This window comes from Gobio gobio, assembly GCF_949357685.1.
Source record: "Gobio gobio genome assembly, chromosome: 8".
NCBI lineage: Eukaryota > Metazoa > Chordata > Actinopteri > Cypriniformes > Gobionidae > Gobio > Gobio gobio.
The window spans coordinates 13366226-13384737 of NC_137114.1; the positions used below are offsets into that span (position 1 = coordinate 13366226).

The 18512-nt window shown below is 42.5% G+C and overlaps 1 protein-coding gene across 1 annotated transcript; it reads left to right on the forward strand.

Moving 5' to 3' along the window:
* Positions 1-436: 436 nt before the first annotated feature.
* On the forward strand, positions 437-8390 carry rbp2a (retinol binding protein 2a, cellular). Its single transcript, XM_079822976.1, has 4 exons — positions 437-604; positions 1193-1371; positions 7034-7135; positions 7801-8390. The coding sequence occupies exons 1-4, from the start codon at positions 532-534 to the stop codon at positions 7852-7854; spliced, it is 408 nt and encodes a 135-aa protein (XP_079679102.1). The 5' UTR covers positions 437-531; the 3' UTR covers positions 7855-8390.
* The last annotated feature ends 10122 nt before the right edge of the window (positions 8391-18512 follow it).

Here is an 18512-nt window from a genome sequence, read left to right on the forward strand (position 1 = left end):
TGCCACAGTAAAGAGATGTGTTTTTAGTCTAGATTTAAACTGACAGAGTGTGTCCCTTTGAGGAGGGTGAATTTTTTTTTTATTACTCCTTCGTTTACATTATATAAAGCCTTAAAGTTCTGCATAATTAACATGAGCTCCAGAAGTGCTGGACGTTTGATGTTCTCCCGAAAATGTTGAATTTGTTTTAATCATTAGAATTGGCTAAAGCACAAAAATGATTTCTTGAAAACTGCTGATTAAAATAGAGAGGATGTATCAGATGTGGGACAGTTCTGTCACAACTTTACAATTTCATGACATCTGCAACATCTGCAGAGCTTCTGTATGTTTCTCTCAGACCGTGTTAAAGCCGACACGAGAACATCCCGTTTCTAAAGCCCAGCCCTTCTATTAATGAAGATACAGGGTCTTATCACAAGAACTCTGTCCCTACAGATCATTTCATCACACACACACGGGTATAAAAGGCTGTGGCTCTCCTCATCCTATTCTTCTTTCTCTCACACACACACAAAATCCAGCTTCACCATGCCGGCTGATTTCAATGGCACGTGGGAGATGGTCAGCAATGACAACTTTGAAGATGTCATGAAGGCTCTGGGTAAGTGACTTGCTTTTACTGTGTGACTGAACAGATTCATAAAGTTATCAACAGGACCTTTACACAGCAGAGCTGCAGATCGGGCTCTTATATCGAGATCACTGTAATCCTGCTCAAATGAACGTGCAGTTGTTGCAAAATATCAGTGTAAAGAAGAGGATGCCGTGTAAAGTAACAGAGTCAGACGTTTGTGGTTGCAAAACATTCAGCCGTACATGAGCAATATTCATTTTGCAACCGATTTGAATGCATGTATTCATTGTGCTTAAAATATAAGACCTGATCAGACTTTACCTTAAGGACAATTAATATTGTTAATTCATTACTAATTATTAAAGTAAATGTAGTGTTTGTTCCAGGGTCAAAGTTCAGGCCAGTATCTTATCAGTCGATTCGATAAAGGAGAGAGATGAGCGAACCTGAACACATTGGCCACCTTTGTGTGAATGAGGTCGTTCTGTTGCATCATGGGACTGATTCCAAAGCGTCCGTTCGCTAGTTTCACAGTCATGCTAAACCTGTGCTGTAATGTCTGTTCGCACAATCTCTCCTGGTCAAGGTTTTAATATCTGATTCTGTTCCCTACAGACATTGACTTTGCCACCCGTAAGATCGCAGTGCATCTCAAACAGACTAAGGTCATCGTGCAGAACGGAGACAAGTTTGAGACCAAAACTCTCAGCACCTTCAGAAACTATGAGGTCAACTTTAACATCGGAGAGGAGTTTGAGGAGCACACGAAAGCCCTGGACAACAGAGTTGTTAAAGTAGGTGTCCAAAATACAACAAAGTCCAAAACAGGATCACATTTCTCCGAAATAAGAAACATATACTTTTCAGATGATAATACTGTGTTAATTTGCTATACATGTCAAGTCAAGTCAAGTCAGGTCATTTTTATTTTTATTACACTAACAAGGTAAATAAGACACAGGTGGATGTAATCAGGAATGATGTGAGTATTGTGGGTAATGTAGTCTGTGGTGATATGACAATAGTCTGAGGTGGAGTGCCCTCTGGTGGACTACACCGGCACTCAGTGGTGATTGTGACATAGCCCCCCATCTAAGGAGTGGGTTCCAGACACTCCTATAATTATCCCGGAGGGAGGTGGAGCGGAGGCAGACCCGGGGGCGGGATGGAGGGCCAGGCCCATGGAGCGGAAGAGGGCCTGGAGACTGAGACAGAGCAGGCCAGGCAGATGACCAGGGTAGAAGGGCTGACCACCACAGCAGCGGAGACGGGTTTGAAGATCCCCACGGCGGAGCAGATGACCACCACAGCAGCAGAGATGGGTTTGAAGACCCCCACGGCGGAGCAGATGACCACCACAGTAGCAGAGACGGGTTTGAAGACCCCCATGGCGGAGCAGATGACCACCACAGCAGCAGAGACGGGTTTGAAGACCCCCACGGCGGAGCAGATGACCACCACAGCAGCAGAGACGGGTTTGAAGACCCCCATGGCGGAGCAGATGACCACCACAGCAGCAGAGACGGGTTTGAAGACCCCCATGGCGGAGCAGATGACCACCACAGCAGCAGAGACGGGTTTGAAGACCCCCATGGCGGAGCAGAGGACCACCACAGCAGCAGAGACGGGTTTGAAGACCCCCACGGCGGAGCAGATGACCACCACAGCAGCAGAGACGGGTTTGAAGACCCCCACGGCGGAGCAGATGACCACCACAGCAGCAGAGAACGGTTTGAAGACCCCCACGGCGGAGCAGATGACCACCACAGCAGCAGAGACGGGTTTGAAGACCCCCACGGCGGAGCAAAGGACCACCACAACAGCGGAGACGGGTTTGAAGACCCCCATGGCGGAGCAGGCTGAGCAGGTGGCCCGTTCAGAGTCCTCTCTGGACTCGGGACAGGAGACGGTGTCCTCTCGGGACTCGTGACAGGAGGTGGAGTCCTCTCTGGACGCTGGTCAGTGGCTGGAGCCATCTCTGGATGATGATCAGTGGCTGGAGTCCTCTCTGGACGATGGTCAGTGGCTGGAGCCATCTCTGGACAATGGTCAATGGCTGGAGTCCTCTCTGGACGATGGTCAGTGGCTGGAGTCCTCCCTGGACGATGGTCAGTGGCTGGAGCCATCTCTGGACGCTGGTCAGTGGCTGGAGCCATCTCTGGACGATGGTCAGTGGCTGGAGCCATCTCTGGACGATGATCAGTGGCTGGAGTCCTCTCTGGACGATGGTCAGTGGCTGGAGCCATCTCTGGACGATGATCAGTGGCTGGAGCCATCTCTGGACGATGGTCAGTGGCTGGAGCCATCTCTGGACGATGGTCAGTGGCTGGAGCCATCTCTGGACGATGATCAGTGGCTGGAGTTCTCTCTGGACGATGGTCAGTGGCTGGAGCCATCTCTGGACGCTGGTCAGTGGCTGGAGCCATCTCTGTACGATGGTCAGTGGCTGGAGCCATCTCTCGACGATGATCAGTGGCCGGAGTTCTCTCTGGATGATGGTCAGAGGCTGGAGTCCTCTCTGGACGCTGGTCAGTGGCTGGAGCCATCTCTGGACGCTGGTCAGTGGCTGGAGTCCTCTCTGGACGATGATCAGTGGCTGGAGCCATCTCTGGACGATGATCAGTGGCTGGAGTCCTCTCTGGACGCTGGTCAGTGGCTGGAGCCATCTCTGGACGATGATCAGTGGCTCGAGCCATCTCTGGACGATGATCAGTGGCTGGAGTCCTCTCTGGACGATGATCAGTGGCTGGAGCCATCTCTGGACGATGATCAGTGGCTGGAGTCCTCTCTGGACGCTGGTCAGTGGCTGGAGCCATCTCTGGACGATGATCAGTGGCTCGAGCCATCTCTGGACGATGATCAGTGGCTGGAGTCCTCTCTGGACGATGATCAGTGGCTGGAGCCATCTCTGGACGATGATCAGTGGCTGGAGTCCTCCCTGGACGATGATCAGTGGCTGGAGTCCTCTCTGGACGCTGGTCAGTGGCTGGAGCCATCTCTGGATGATGATCAGTGGCTGGAGCCATCTCTGGATGATGATCAGTGGCTGGAGTCCTCTCTGGACGCTGGTCAGTGGCTGGAGCCATCTCTGGACGATGGTCAGTGGCTGGAGCCATCTCTGGACGATGGTCAGTGGCTGGAGCCATCTCTGGACGATGATCAGTGGCTGGAGTCCTCTCTGGACGATGGTCAGTGGCTGGAGCCATCTCTGGACGATGATCAGTGGCTGGAGTCATCTCTGGACGATGATCAGTGGCTGGAGCCATCTCTGTACGATGGTCAGTGGCTGGAGCCATCTCTGTACGATGGTCAGTGGCTGGAGCCATCTCTGGACGATGATCAGTGGCTGGAGTCCTCTCTGGACGCTGGTCAGTGGCTGGAGCCATCTCTGGACGATGATCAGTGGCTGGAGTCCTCTCTGGACGATGATCAGTGGCTGGAGTCCTCTCTGGACGCTGGTCAGTGGCTGGAGCCATCTCTGGACGATGGTCAGTGGCTGGAGCCATCTCTGGACGCTGGTCAGTGGTTGGAGTCATCTCTGGACGCTGGTCAGTGGCTGGAGCGATCTCTGGACGATGGTCAGTGGCTGGAGCCATCTCTGGACGCTGGTCAGTGGCTGGAGTTCTCTCTGGACAATGGTCAGTGGCTGGAGCCATCTCTGGACGCTGGTCAGTGGCTGGAGCCATCTCTGGACGATGATCAGTGGCTGGAGTTCTCTCTGGACGATGGTCAGAGGCTGGAGTCCTCTCTGGACGCTGGTCAGTGGCTGGAGCCATATCTGGACGCTGGTCAGTGGCTGGAGTCCTCTCTGGACGATGATCAGTGGCTGGAGCCATCTCTGGACGATGATCAGTGGCTGGAGTCCTCTCTGGACGCTGGTCAGTGGCTGGAGCCATCTCTGGACGATGATCAGTGGCTCGAGCCATCTCTGGACGATGATCAGTGGCTGGAGCCATCTCTGGACGCTGGTCAGTGGCTGGAGCTATCTCTGGACGATGGTCAGAGGCTGGAGTCCTCTCTGGACGCTGGTCAGTGGCTGGAGCCATATCTGGACGCTGGTCAGTGGCTGGAGTCCTCTCTGGACGATGATCAGTGGCTGGAGCCATCTCTGGACGATGATCAGTGGCTGGAGTCCTCTCTGGACGCTGGTCAGTGGCTGGAGCCATCTCTGGACGATGATCAGTGGCTCGAGCCATCTCTGGACGATGATCAGTGGCTGGAGCCATCTCTGGACGCTGGTCAGTGGCTGGAGCTATCTCTGGACGATGGTCAGTGGCTGGAGCCATCTCTGGACGCTGGTCAGTGGCTGGAGCCATCTCTGGACGATGATCAGTGGCTGGAGTCCTCTCTGGATGATGATCAGTGGCTGGAGTCCTCTCTGGACGATGATCAGTGGCTGGAGCCATCTCTGTACGATGGTCAGTGGCTGGAGCCATCTCTGGACGATGATCAGTGGCTCGAGCCATCTCTGGACGATGATCAGTGGCTGGAGCCATCTCTGGACGCTGGTCAGTGGCTGGAGCTATCTCTGGACGATGGTCAGTGGCTGGAGCCATCTCTGGACGCTGGTCAGTGGCTGGAGCCATCTCTGGACGATGATCAGTGGCTGGAGTCCTCTCTGGATGATGATCAGTGGCTGGAGTCCTCTCTGGACGCTGGTCAGTGGCTGGAGCTATCTCTGGACGATGGTCAGTGGCTGGAGCCATCTCTGGACGCTGGTCAGTGGCTGGAGCCATCTCTGGACGATGGTCAGTGGCTGGAGCCATCTCTGGACGATGGTCAGTGGCTGGAGCCATCTCTGGACGATGATCAGTGGCTGGAGTCCTCTCTGGACGCTGGTCAGTGGCTGGAGTCCTCTCTGGACGCTGGTCAGTGGTTGGAGCCATCTCTGGACGATGATCAGTGGCTGGAGCCATCTCTGGACGCTGGTCAGTGGCTGGAGCCATCTCTGGACGATGATCAGTGGCTGGAGCCATCTCTGGACAATGGTCAGTGGCTGGAGTCCTCTCTGGATGATAGTCAGTGGCTAGAGCCATCTCTGGCAAGGCAGCGGCCATCTTGGCAGAAGGATCTGGCGTGCTCACAAGATGGCCGCCACGTCAGTGTCTTCGGACAAGATGGCTGCCATGCCAGATCCCTCTGACAAAGAGGGATCTGGCGTGGCAGCCATCTTGTCCGAAGACACTGATGTGGCGGCCATCTTGTGAGTAGGTTCAGGTGGGGAAACAACAGGACAGGAAGATGCACAAAACATGGGACTAGCGATCATCAGCACTGGACATGGTGAAGACTGTGATGGGCCAAGCTCCGCGGGCTTTGGAGCTTGATGCTCGGTGCCCCCTCCCAAAAAAACATTTAGGGGAAACTTCCTCCTCTACTTCCCCAACAGTGTAGGAGGACCCACTTAAAAACAATGCATAGTCCCAAAACTCAACCAGTGATCTTCGAGGACCATCCCTGATGAGTTTGGATTGGTAGCGATCATTGAGTCCATAACAATAAAAGTCAATAAGGGCAAAATCAGGAAAGCCTGTTAAATAAGCAAGGTCCAGGAAATCTCGGGTGTGGTCCTTGCTTCCCAATTACCTTGCTTCAAACGAACGAGTTCAACTGCTGGATCCTGAAGCGCAGATGTTTCGCAACACTGCTCCGAAATGTGATTCGAAACACCCATGTCACGTGACCATGGCTAAATGAAGCTTCAAGTGTTTCATCAGGTGATGCCTGTCGAAACTGTGTTTGATTTAAAGGGGCGGCAACAAACCTCACAGTCACACATCTGTATGAACCTAATTCCCCACAGTTTAAAAGTGAAGTCAATCCATCTTCACCTTGTGGGTTTTTGTGATAGCAGTAATTTTCCCTCATTTGTATGTACTTGCTAAAAATATTTTTGCATGCCAGCAACAAGTGTCCCTTGTGAGAGGATTTTTTCAAAGGCTGGAGAAATTATATGTAAAAAAAAAAAAGAAGTCGGCTAAGTCCTTCAACAGCAGAGCAAATGAATAAAAATGTTTTGTAACAAATGTGACACATTGAGGCTTTATTTATTTTAATCTTCATTTTTCATGACCAAAAAAACCTATAGTTATTCACAATGAGGAGGCTACAGGTTACAAAACCAAGATCATGTAGTTGTCAGACAGATGTTAAAACTTTTTTTTTTACATGGATCATTGTCAAGGTTATTTCAGATCAACATATGCAAGGGACCACGGTGTTGCCGTAGAGACGTAACTTTTTTTTTTTTAAGTAAATTTATAACAAAAAAAAAGTTACATAGTGTTCCTTTAAATTTAGACATTAATATTTTTGAGTGCATTGTTATGAGTGATAAATAGAGCATGTTTGCTCTTTCAATGCCCAAATGTAACTAAATAATAATTGCTTTAATGTCATGAATGCGCAGGTGAGGTCTTATACGTCTTTTACAACTGTTGAAATGTTTGTTTTCAGACGCTGGTGACGTGGGACGGTGATAAACTGGTTTGTGTGCAGAAGGGAGAAAAGGAGAACCGTGGCTGGAGGCAGTGGATTGAAGGAGACCAGCTTCACCTGGTAAACAACAAGCTCAGGCCATCAGTACAACAATAAACCTATCAATCAATACGGCTTACACTTTATTTTAAGGTGATGTAGTTACTCAAATATAATTAACTACATGTACATGTAGTAAGTACATGAAACGTGTCATCTTAAAATAAAGTGTTACCATAAATCTGTATGGTATTTTAATACCATGGAACTGAATATGTAACATTGATGTTACATATTTTAGAGGATATATCGTTTTACATACCTAAATAAACATGGTAATACCATGGCACTTTATGGTGCAAAAGACACATAAAAATCCTAATTCGGCACTTATAAAGGGGGTAGTAATAAATGTTACAACTTTGCAAACATATGTCAGCTAACTCTCATTAGAGTATTAGTAGACTGCTTGGTTAGGGTTAGTAGAATAAGTTGGCAATGGCATGTACTTGTAAAGTCGCTTATAGTTAGTATAATGTCTGTTTATGGAGCAACAAAAAGTGTTAGCAGATATTAAGCAGACCGTCTACTAATACTACTCTAATGATAGTTAGTTGACAAAGTTGCAGAGTTACTTATAGTTACTAGAATGTCTAAAGTGAACCATCGAAATAAAGTGTAACCAAATGTTTCAGTGTATGTGTGAATAGTGATCATACTTACTAACACACTGTCTCTCTTTTTAGGAGATCCATTGTCAGGACAAAGTCTGCCATCAAGTCTTCAAGAAGAAAAACTAAATAACTGATATTCACTCCGGGTTTGGAGTTGTGCTGTTCATATTTTTTTAAAGCAATTTTAATAAACAGCTTCAACCAAATACATTCATCCATGTGGGAGGATTTCAATGCAGCAAGTGAACAATAAAGGGATTTCTGATCATCTCAGCACTAATTAATCATTCGTAATAATTTCAGAAGGTGTATAATGCAGTTATATGATAGGTGTGTTTTATTGAGAACAGCATATCAAAGTTAATTTGATAGGATTTAGCCAGGTGTGTGAGAGAATTTAAACAAAATCACAAATAAAAAATACATTTTCATATTTTTCATTATTTAATGAAAGAAATAAATTATTATTGCATATTTTTTAGTATCCAAGAATATATAAAACAATGGCTAATATACACTGTGATGATATGTACTGTATATATGTGTGTGTATACAGTGAGGAAAATAAGTATTTGAACACCCTATTTTGCAAGTTCTCCCACTTAGAAATCATGGAGGGCTCTGATATTGTCATCGTAGGTGCATGTCCACTGTGAGAGACATAATCTAAAAAAAAAATCCAGAAATCACAATGCATGATTTTTTTAACTATTTATTTGTATGATACAGCTGCAAATAAGTATTTGAACACCTGTCTATCAGCTAGAATTCTGACCCTCAAAGACCTGTTAGTCTGCCTTTAAAATGTCCACCTCCACTCCATTTATTATCCTAAATTAGATGCACCTGTTTGAGGTCGTTAGCTGCATGAAGACACCTGTCCACCCCATACAATCAGTAAGAATCCAACTACTAACATGGCCAAGACCAAAGAGCTGTCCAAAGACACTAGAGACAAAATTGTACACCTCCACAAGGCTGGAAAGGGCTACGGGGAAATTGCCAAGCAGCTTGGTGAAAAAAGGTCCACTGTTGGAGCAATCATTAGAAAATGGAAGAAGCTAAACATGACTGTCAATCTCCCTCGGACTGGGGCTCCATGCAAGATCTCACCTCGTGGGGTCTCAATGATCCTAAGAAAGGTGAGAAATCAGCCCAGGGCTACACGGGAGGAGCTGGTCAATGACCTGAAAAGAGCTGGGACCACCGTTTCCAAGGTTACTGTTGGTAATACACTAAGACGTCATGGTTTGAAATCATGCATGGCACGGAAGGTTCCCCTGCTTAAACCAGCACATGTCCAGGCCCGTCTTAAGTTTGCCAATGACCATTTGGATGATCCATAGGAGTCATGGGAGAAAGTCATGTGGTCAGATGAGACCAAAATATAACTTTTTGGTCATAATTCCACTAAACGTGTTTGGAGGAAGAAGAATGATGAGTACCATCCCAAGAACACCATCTCTACTGTGAAGCATGGGGGTGGTAGCATCATGCTTTGGGGGTGTTTTTCTGCACATGGGACAGGGCGACTGCACTGTATTAAGGAGAGGATGACCGGGGCCATGTATTGCGAGATTTTGGGGAACAACCTCCTTCCCTCAGTTAGAGCATTGAAGATGGGTCGAGGCTGGGTCTTCCAACATGACAATGACCCGAAGCACACAGCCAGGAGAACCAAGGAGTTTGGTCCAAAATACAGCAAAAACAATAATATTGTGAAATATTTTTATTATTTAAAATAACTTTTTAAATAGAGAAAAAATTAAATATAAAAAGAATATATTTTTAAATGTAATTTATTTTTGTGTTAGTTTCTAACATCTCTGAATAGAATATAAAAGTTTAAAAGAACCACATTTATCTGAAATAGAAAGCTTTTGTGATGTCTATACTGTCACTTTTGATTATTTTAATGCAGTCTTGCTGAATCAATGTATTAATTTCTTTTGCGCTGCTGCAGCCATGGTACGGCTGCGAAGATCCGCGACTATTACGCAGGAATGATAAAGTAGTTCCTAGCCAAATAGGTGTAGAAAATCGCAACTTTTAATTTTCAGTTTGTCTTAGCACACGATGTAACTGTAGAAGAGTCAAGTTTTAAATAGGAAAAATATTGAAAGTGTCTTTGGTCATTTTTTGAATGAGATGCTAATGGACTGATCAGAATCAATGATGTATGCTAAGCTATGCTAAAAGTGCTACCGCCAGATACAAAGATCGGCTGAATGGATTCAAAAACGGTAAAACTCAACTATTTAACTCTAGGGGACTTGTAAAATGAGCCTATTTTTTTTTAAAAAGTGGAGTGTTCCTTTAATACAAATATAATCAAATAAGTTTACTTTAAGAATAGTGACTAAAATCTTGATGTTACATCTGCAGAAATCGCCACTAACAAACAGGAATGACAGATCTTCACACAGACATCAGACAGAGGCAACTCAACTAACTGCCGCTCACTACCGGAGGGGGTTAATAAAGGCCTGAAGTAAAGTGATGGGTTTTGTAAAAAAATATCCATATTTAACACGTTATAAAGTAAAATATATAGTTTCCGGTGAGAGCCTAGAGCCGTTACACTTTCTGTGTAAGTTGAATATGGAAGGCGTTCTGGGGGAAGTTAGGTATTGTACTTTATAAAGTTTTAAATATGGATATTTGTCTCACACAAACGCATCTATTCACGTATGGATTACTTTTATAATGTATGGATACACAATTTTAGGCTGCCATTATAAAGCTTGGATTAGCTAGGACATTATTAATATAACTCAGATTGTATTCGTCTGAAAGAAGAATGTCATATACACATAGGATGACTTGATGGTGAGTAAATTATGGGATCATTTTCCTTTTTGAGTGAACTATCCCTTTAAATAAAAGAGAATGAAAGAAAGAAAGAAAGTTCACAACTTATGACAAATGTACAGGTTTTAGCAACAGTTGGGCCCAATAATTAGAAATATCTAAACTGAAACCTAAACATTTTGTAGGCTAATTACTCTTGCATTCAAATATTTTAAGGTCTATCTTTCTTCTTATCACACTCTAGCATATTCCTTTACTGCCAGCCAGAGCAGGCCTGGGACGTGCACAGACATTTTTAGGGGTTGTGGCCCAAACAAAAAAAGGGGCATAAGGGGGTTGAGTATCACCTTAATGTAGAGATTGAATAACAAACCTTTTACAATCATATTGTAAATACAATTGTTTGGCTTTAGTACTAATTCAATTTACTTTTCCAAAAAGTTGATTCTGCACTAATTTGATATACAATGTTTTTTAAAATGTTGCAGATTTATGTAGAAAATGAGAATTGGTCAAATTATTATATATATATAATTATTAAATATCATGTATTAAGTTGGGTGTCCACCTTAGAGATAATCATCATATGTATAATGAAACCATCATATTTAAAAATATGATAATCAGTGTTGGGGGAAATACATTACAAGTAACTTGAGTTACGTAATAATATTACTTTTTCCAAGTAACTAGTAAAGTAACGCATTACTTTTCAAATTTACAACAAAATATCTGAGTTACTTTTTCACATTAATTTGACTGACAGCTCTCCTGCCCCCATGTTGAGAAAAATAAGTGCAGAGGCGTTGTGTGTGAACATGATGGTTACTGTAGTTCTAGACTAAATGTGAGCATTTATTTATCTCACTTGCACAATAAAGATTCTGTACTCCTAAAAATGATTAAAATCAGTCAAATGCAAAATCAGAATACTATGCAAACCTCTAATAATTAAATGTTAAATAAAACAACTATTTTTATGCATAATCTATATTTAATTTACCAATGTCGTGCTGCTGACCTTTGATGAGAAAAAAAAACTAGATTTTTAGTTTTTATTGGTAAAACTTTTTTCTCCTGTGTCCTATTCTACCATTATCCAGAATGGAGCTGCGCCCTCTACTGTTCATGCGTGAATCTGCATTTTTACCTCAGCTTATTATTTCAATTTTGGTATGAAGAGGTCTTTACCGTTGCACAAAAATATAACTTTTTTGTTATAAACAAAAACAAGCCCAGCCCAGGTGAGAAAAAGTAACGCAAATGTAATGTAACGCATTACTTTTCTTAAAAAGTAACTAAGTAACTCAATTAGTTACTTTTTAAGGGAGTAACGCAATATTGTAATGCATTACTTTTCAAAGTAACTTTCCCCAACAGTGATAATAACCATATCATATAATACAAATATATTTATTTATTACTACTGTAGGGGAGAGTGGGGCTGGTTGGATCAAGGGTTGGTTGGCACGCAGATAATTCCAGTACACTAGAGGGCGCTGCCTCAAAAATCTAACATTAAAATGACTGCCCTCTTGACGTGAACACACCCCTTTACTGAAATCACTAACTATAGAGTGCCGAAGTTATGACGTCACCTTGTAGGCCAACCCGGAAGTTAGCGGCGCATGGGTTCCCTCGATCGAAAAGCCATTCATTTTCCCCATAGACTTTTGGAAAATCGCAAAAAATAAGATCTGTGTTCAACAAAGAGTTATAACCCTTACACATTTTGTCTGTCAAGATAATCTTTACAATTTAATCCAAAATGTATACATTTTGAAGCTTAAATAAAGCCATCAGATATAAAATGCTAACGGTAGGCTATAAACGGACTACAGCACACCATGGTCGCGGATCAACGTCATCATCAAGCTTCCTCAAACTTTATTTAAAAAACACGCTCGCTCATTATGATCTGCGCTGTGTATGAACACATCCACTTTTTCATGAGAAATGTTGCCCATTCGTTTTTTCCAAAAATGTTAGAAACTAATTTTGTTTATGCGTGCCTCTCTGAGATTTATCTTTTGTTTTTTCAGACAATATGATTATGTCTGTGATAACATTAAATGACATTAAACACAACCCAGTCTCTTTTTGTTAAATGCAAGTTTATGTATGATCAATAATACAAAAGTACAAGTAAAAGGTATAATAAGCTATACATTAAATAAAGCGAACAATTCAGTCAAACATTCAAAGTCAGTGCTAGTCGGCTAACTTACAACGGTAACGTACAGTTATAGCCTAAAAATAAACAAGTAAGTTAATGAAACTTCACTTTGCCCTCAGCCTAAACGATTTGCCAGGGAACAAATTATAGATCCATGAGAGCAAATATGGGCCGTTAAATCTCCACAAGACGAATTACAGCTGGAGACGCCACAGAGACATCAGAGCCAGCGGCAGACGGCAGCAGGACTAGCCGAGGAAAGTCTACTCTCGCCGGGTAAACAAGCGTGGAGCGCCGCCAGGGCCGGCCCGTGGCATAGGCGGAATAGGCAAATGCTAGGGGCGCCACTCATCCATAGGGGCGCCAAAATGTATTACTGATACTATTTTATTAATATTAATTTGAAATATTACCAAATAAAGCGCAAAAAAACTTAACTAAGTCCCCCGCATCTTCCCGGTCCGCCTCATCGATCTCCCCCGCCGAGCTACTTGAAGTGCGTCAGCAATATAACGCGTGATCAGTTTAATGTTGGGAATGTGTTGTGTCGCGTCGCCTCTCGCCGCATCTAATGTAGACAAGATTGCTTTCATTTTTTAGGGTGCTTGGCCGCTCGCTCCAGGTGTAGACTCAGTGAAAGTTGCCTGATCATTTATGACGGATGGCCGAATTGTAGTGTCTTAAAAAACAGAAGCCCTCTGATGCTGGCAAGATAAGGGAAACACTGCAAAAATGCTCTTCTTATTTAGTATTTTTGTCTTGTTTCTAGTCTAAATATCTAAAAATTCTTAAACCAAGATGCATTTACTAGATAAGTAAAATAATATGTTTTCTTAAGTGAGTTTATGCTTAAAACAAGCTAAATTATCTGCCAATGGGGTGAGAAAAATAATCTTGTTTCTGATTGAAATCTTGTTTCTTGTTTCTGTCCCAAATAGAAATAAGATAATTTTTCTCACCCCATTTGGCAGATAATTGTGTTAGTTTTAAGCTAAAACTCACTTCATTTTGATTGGTTCCCCCAGAATACATCTTGATTTAAGAATTGGTTGATGTTTGGACTGGACAGAAAAAAGAAAAAAATTACTAAATAAGAAGAGCATTTTTTGCAGTGTAAAGACAGAGGTAAAGTGATGTAATGAATGAACAGTTTATTTAATTGCATAGTAGTAAAATTCTAATGTACGCTAATTAATTCCAGTTTTAACTTAAACCATATGCAAGCAGCAGTTCTGGGTTCTCCAGTGGCCACAGACAGTGTATTTTGTAAAAAAAAAAAAAAAAAAAAAAAAAAAATCATATGTTTTTTTTAAACGCATGTTATCACTTTTTTAATAGCCTAATGTTTTTACTCAACAGTTGTGCAGTTTTAAGGGGACATATGGACATTTTAAAATGTATTTGCCGAAATTAGTAATGATATTTATATACAGGTTTATTTAAAATAGCTACATTTTATGTAAATTTCACATTAAATATCTAAATTTCTCCAAAGTTTAATTCATGGTGAAAACATGAATGTGCATATTAGTGGAAGTTTGCTGCCATCTACTGGAAAACAAACACTTTTGCTAGTTCTCAATAGTTTGTGCATGAATGCTAGATGCAATTACTTATTTGTTATTTGTGTTTAGGCTGTAATGTGGCATAGGTGCTATTTTTGTATAGTTTAACTATCATCAGCCTTCAAAAAAATAAATAAAAATAATAATATCATGAACATAATGACGGGGTAGAATGGAATGGACATCATATAAAACAACAACAATAAAAATAAAAAAAACATCAATGCATTAAAAAAATAAAACGGTACCAGTGTTTCCGCAATTTAGACTGAAAACATGTAGTGCTAAACCTTGAAACAAGGGGCACCAAGTAAAATCTTGCCTAGGGCAGCAAATTGGTCAGGGCCGGCCCTGAGCGCCGCTGATCCACTGGAGCTCACAACTCCGAAAACACCAGATAAAATGTTAAAATAGGCACTCTTCTAATAAATAAACCACAGCTTTGAGCTTTAAACAACTACATTGTCCACTGAAAAAGTCTTAAAACTACGTTTTGTCACTCATTAACAGTAGATTTTAACACAAAAAGACGTGTAAACACAGCCCATGTCTGCCATTTCTCAACGAGACGAACATGTGAAGAGAGTAAACTCCAAATGTTCAAGCATCCAACTTTGCGCGAATAGCGTGATTTATTCACGCCACATAAGTTCTTCATAAGGCTGAAACCTGGCTGAAACGCGGGCTAGTGAGAGATTGCCTGTTTGTCACGATGACGTCTAAAGTCCCCGCCAAAGGATGTAGTCCCTTTTAGCAACTTGTTAGCAACCACCGTTTTTAAGGCACAATAAAGTTTAAAAAAATCACAAGCAGGTTTTAACTAATGTGTTTTATGTCATAGATCAAAACGTGAAAATATTTAGAGGCTTTGTTAACCACAGACCTTATTTCAGGCGATTTAGCAAAAACCCATTCAAAAAACCCATAGACTTTAGGGCGAGGGAACCGGAAGGGCTAAAATGCTAACTCACTTCTTTGGCCTACAAAGTGACGTCATAACTTCGGCACTCTATTGAGGTGAGGACAACTTTTTTATTTTACAGTGTCAAAACAAAAAATAAGCCCCCCCCCCACTAAATATATTTTAGAACTATAATAGATAGAGATATATAAAATGTAAGGATTTCAGTTGATAGAGATAGGAATCATCTATATTTTGATATGAAATGTACTAGTCTCTGATGAGCTATGCTATGTGGCTATAGCATCCTGTCAGTAAAGAGGTGTGTCCTAATGGCGGTGGGGTTGGTTGACACATGTGCCAACCAACCCCACTATAGCCATTTGGTTAGACATTTATTAATTTATGTATTTTACATATGTTAAAACATTATAACATAAACTTATGTATGAAACAATTTTCTTTTAGAAGTCAAAATGGTCAGAAAATCTTTAAGAACCACAGAGAGAGGAAAGACACCAGCACAGATTATGCTAGAGACAGCCGGACAGGTGAAGATTCAAAACAGAAGTATTAGGAGCACAGCAAAGGACTTCAAAATACCATTCAGCACGCTAAGCAGATACTGCCACAAGATCAGCCAGGATGAGATTGAAGGCAAGAAAGAGCTAGGAGGTGGAGCTGTTGGTTACATCAGGAACAGACAAATATTTCCCCCAGATTTGGAAGAGGAGCTGGTTAGGTATCTGTCCAAGTCAGCCGACATTTACTTTGGCCTATCACCCAGGGAGGTTAAGAAGCTAGCCTTTCAGCTCGCTGTATCCCATAACATCAAGCTGCCTGAGACCTGGTCCGAGCTGCAGCAAGCTGGCCGTGACTGGTTTACTTCCCTTTCCATCAGAGGCCACAAGCCTTGCTCGTGCTACAGGTTTCAATAAAGAAAATGTTAAAGCCTTCTTCAACAACCTTGATACAGTCATGCATAAGCACAGGTTTCCTCCAAGTGACATCTGGAACATGGATGAGACAGGCGTCACTACAGTCCAGAAACCAAACTGGGTCATTGCCAGACGGGGATTTAAGCAAATTGGGTCAATAACCTCTGCAGAGCGAGGGTCGCTTATTACCCTTGCCTGCGCAGTTTCAGCCACAGGGAATTGCCTTCCTCCATATTTCATCTTCCCCAGGGTAAATTTCAGGGACCACTTCATTCTTGAATGGACCTACAGGTTGCAAACCCGTCTGGATGGATGAAGGAAAAACACTTTGTTGAATTCCTGAAGCATTTTGTGGAGACAAAAAGAGAAGCCATGTCTCCTTTTGCTTGTCCCATCCGTCTGTCAGTGGCTTGAAATATGCCAAAGAAAATGGTGTAGTCATGCTTTCATTCCCCCCACACTGCTCCCATCGGCTACAGCCTCTTGACCGCACTGTGTATGGGCCTCTGAAGTAGTGGTGTCAAAAATATCGATATTTCGATATGTATCGATACTGAAATATACCAGCCGCGCTCTCCTCTCCGACCGACAGCGAGTTGACACGCACCCGCCTCCTCTCATTCAGTCCGGTTAACCCTCTAAACACGGCGAACGCGTGTTCTGCTGGATTTTTCCTTATGACTGTGTGTTAGTGTTGGTGTGACAGGTCTGAATGTTGCAAATAACGTTAATTCTACTCATTCCCACAGATTTCGCGCTAGCATCTGTTCGCGCACACACACATACCTTAATAAAGCCGCCTCTGACATACAAGGGCAAAAATGAGCTCCTTTTCCCAGCTTATTAATGGTCAAATACACTCAAAAAATGTCTCAATGTCCATCTTGGTGAGTATTAACGTAAACACAGTCGTAAACAGTTCAGGAAGAATGTGTAGCAGGAACAGTGTTTGGGATCCATGCGTGCGTCGGGTCTTAAAGGGACAGCACTTATTTATTATTTTCACACTACAAAAAGACAAAGGATCACTTACTGCTCTTGACTGATTCACTTGTGAAATTGTAATGGATTCATCCGTATTTCCTTTTTTATAATGAAGATTATCCAATGTTATTTTAAATTTGATTACTTGTTTTTTTTAAATTCAGTTTCTTACCTGAATACTGTTAGACCTACCTGAAAAAATAAAGCAGTCTATTTAATTTGTATCTTTATTCTATTGTATTTATTTGTGCTATTGTTAGTCATTTGTTTATTTGTTCTTATTTTATTACTGTTTTCTTTTTAAATTAAATTTGAAATCAAGCTTCCTTGTGCTGTAGCTTTTGCAACACAATTAGTTAGCAAATATTTGTGAGATAATTGTAATTGATCAATGTTTATATATGAGAAAAACCTTAAAAGCTTTATCATATAAAGCGATCTCTTCAGAAGAAATGTTTAATCGCCTAGACTTTCAATAGACGGACAAAAAAATTAATTATATAAAAAATATCTATTTGACAGTATATGCAGCATTTTTTCCCTGTGGTATCGAATATCGATACTTTTTTAGGTATCGTATCGAAGTTAGAAATTCCAGTATCGTGACAACACTACTCTGAAGAGGCATGTCAACACAGCCTGTGACTCACGGATGCTGAACAACCCTGGCAAAACCATGTCTATATATGATGTGCCTGGAATTGTTGCTACTGCATACCCATTGGCTGCCACCCCAAATAACATCCAATCAGGATTCAGGGTGACTGGACTTTTCCCCAATAACAGGGATGTTTTTCCAGAAGAGGCCTTCGCCCCATCTTATGTTACAGACCTGCCAAACCCAGTCCCAACTGCAAATCTTGTTGCTGTCCCTGAGGAGCTACACCCTGCCAAAAAAATAGGAGTCATTTGAGAACATTAAAGCTTCACTGTGTGATATTTTCCCCCATCTAGCGGTTAAAAGCTATATGACCATCCAGTGAATATTAGTTTCTCTTCCTCTCAATTCCGATTTCGTTTTAAAGGTGAACTATGTAGGATTTTTGCAGTAAAACATCCAGAAATCACTAGGCCAGTGTTATATATTTTGTTCAGTTGAGTACTTAGAATATCCCAAATGTTTTCAACTATTTGTTAATCGTGAGAAAATTGCTATTTTAACCAAGGAGCCGGGACGTGTGAGCTATGCGTGTGAGGGAGTCGCCTGTCGATTGCGTCATATCTGCGTCACCCTCGGTCTCCGGTTTTATTCAGTGAAACACTTTACTCTTACTGCAGTGTGAACAAGTGTCATAGCAGCCGCCGAGCGAACGTCATAACTTCCTTTTCAACACACTCAGATATATCTAATACGATAAACAGAGCTGCGTTACCTCAGACTCATGACTGGAGAAGAGGAAGTGCCGCCG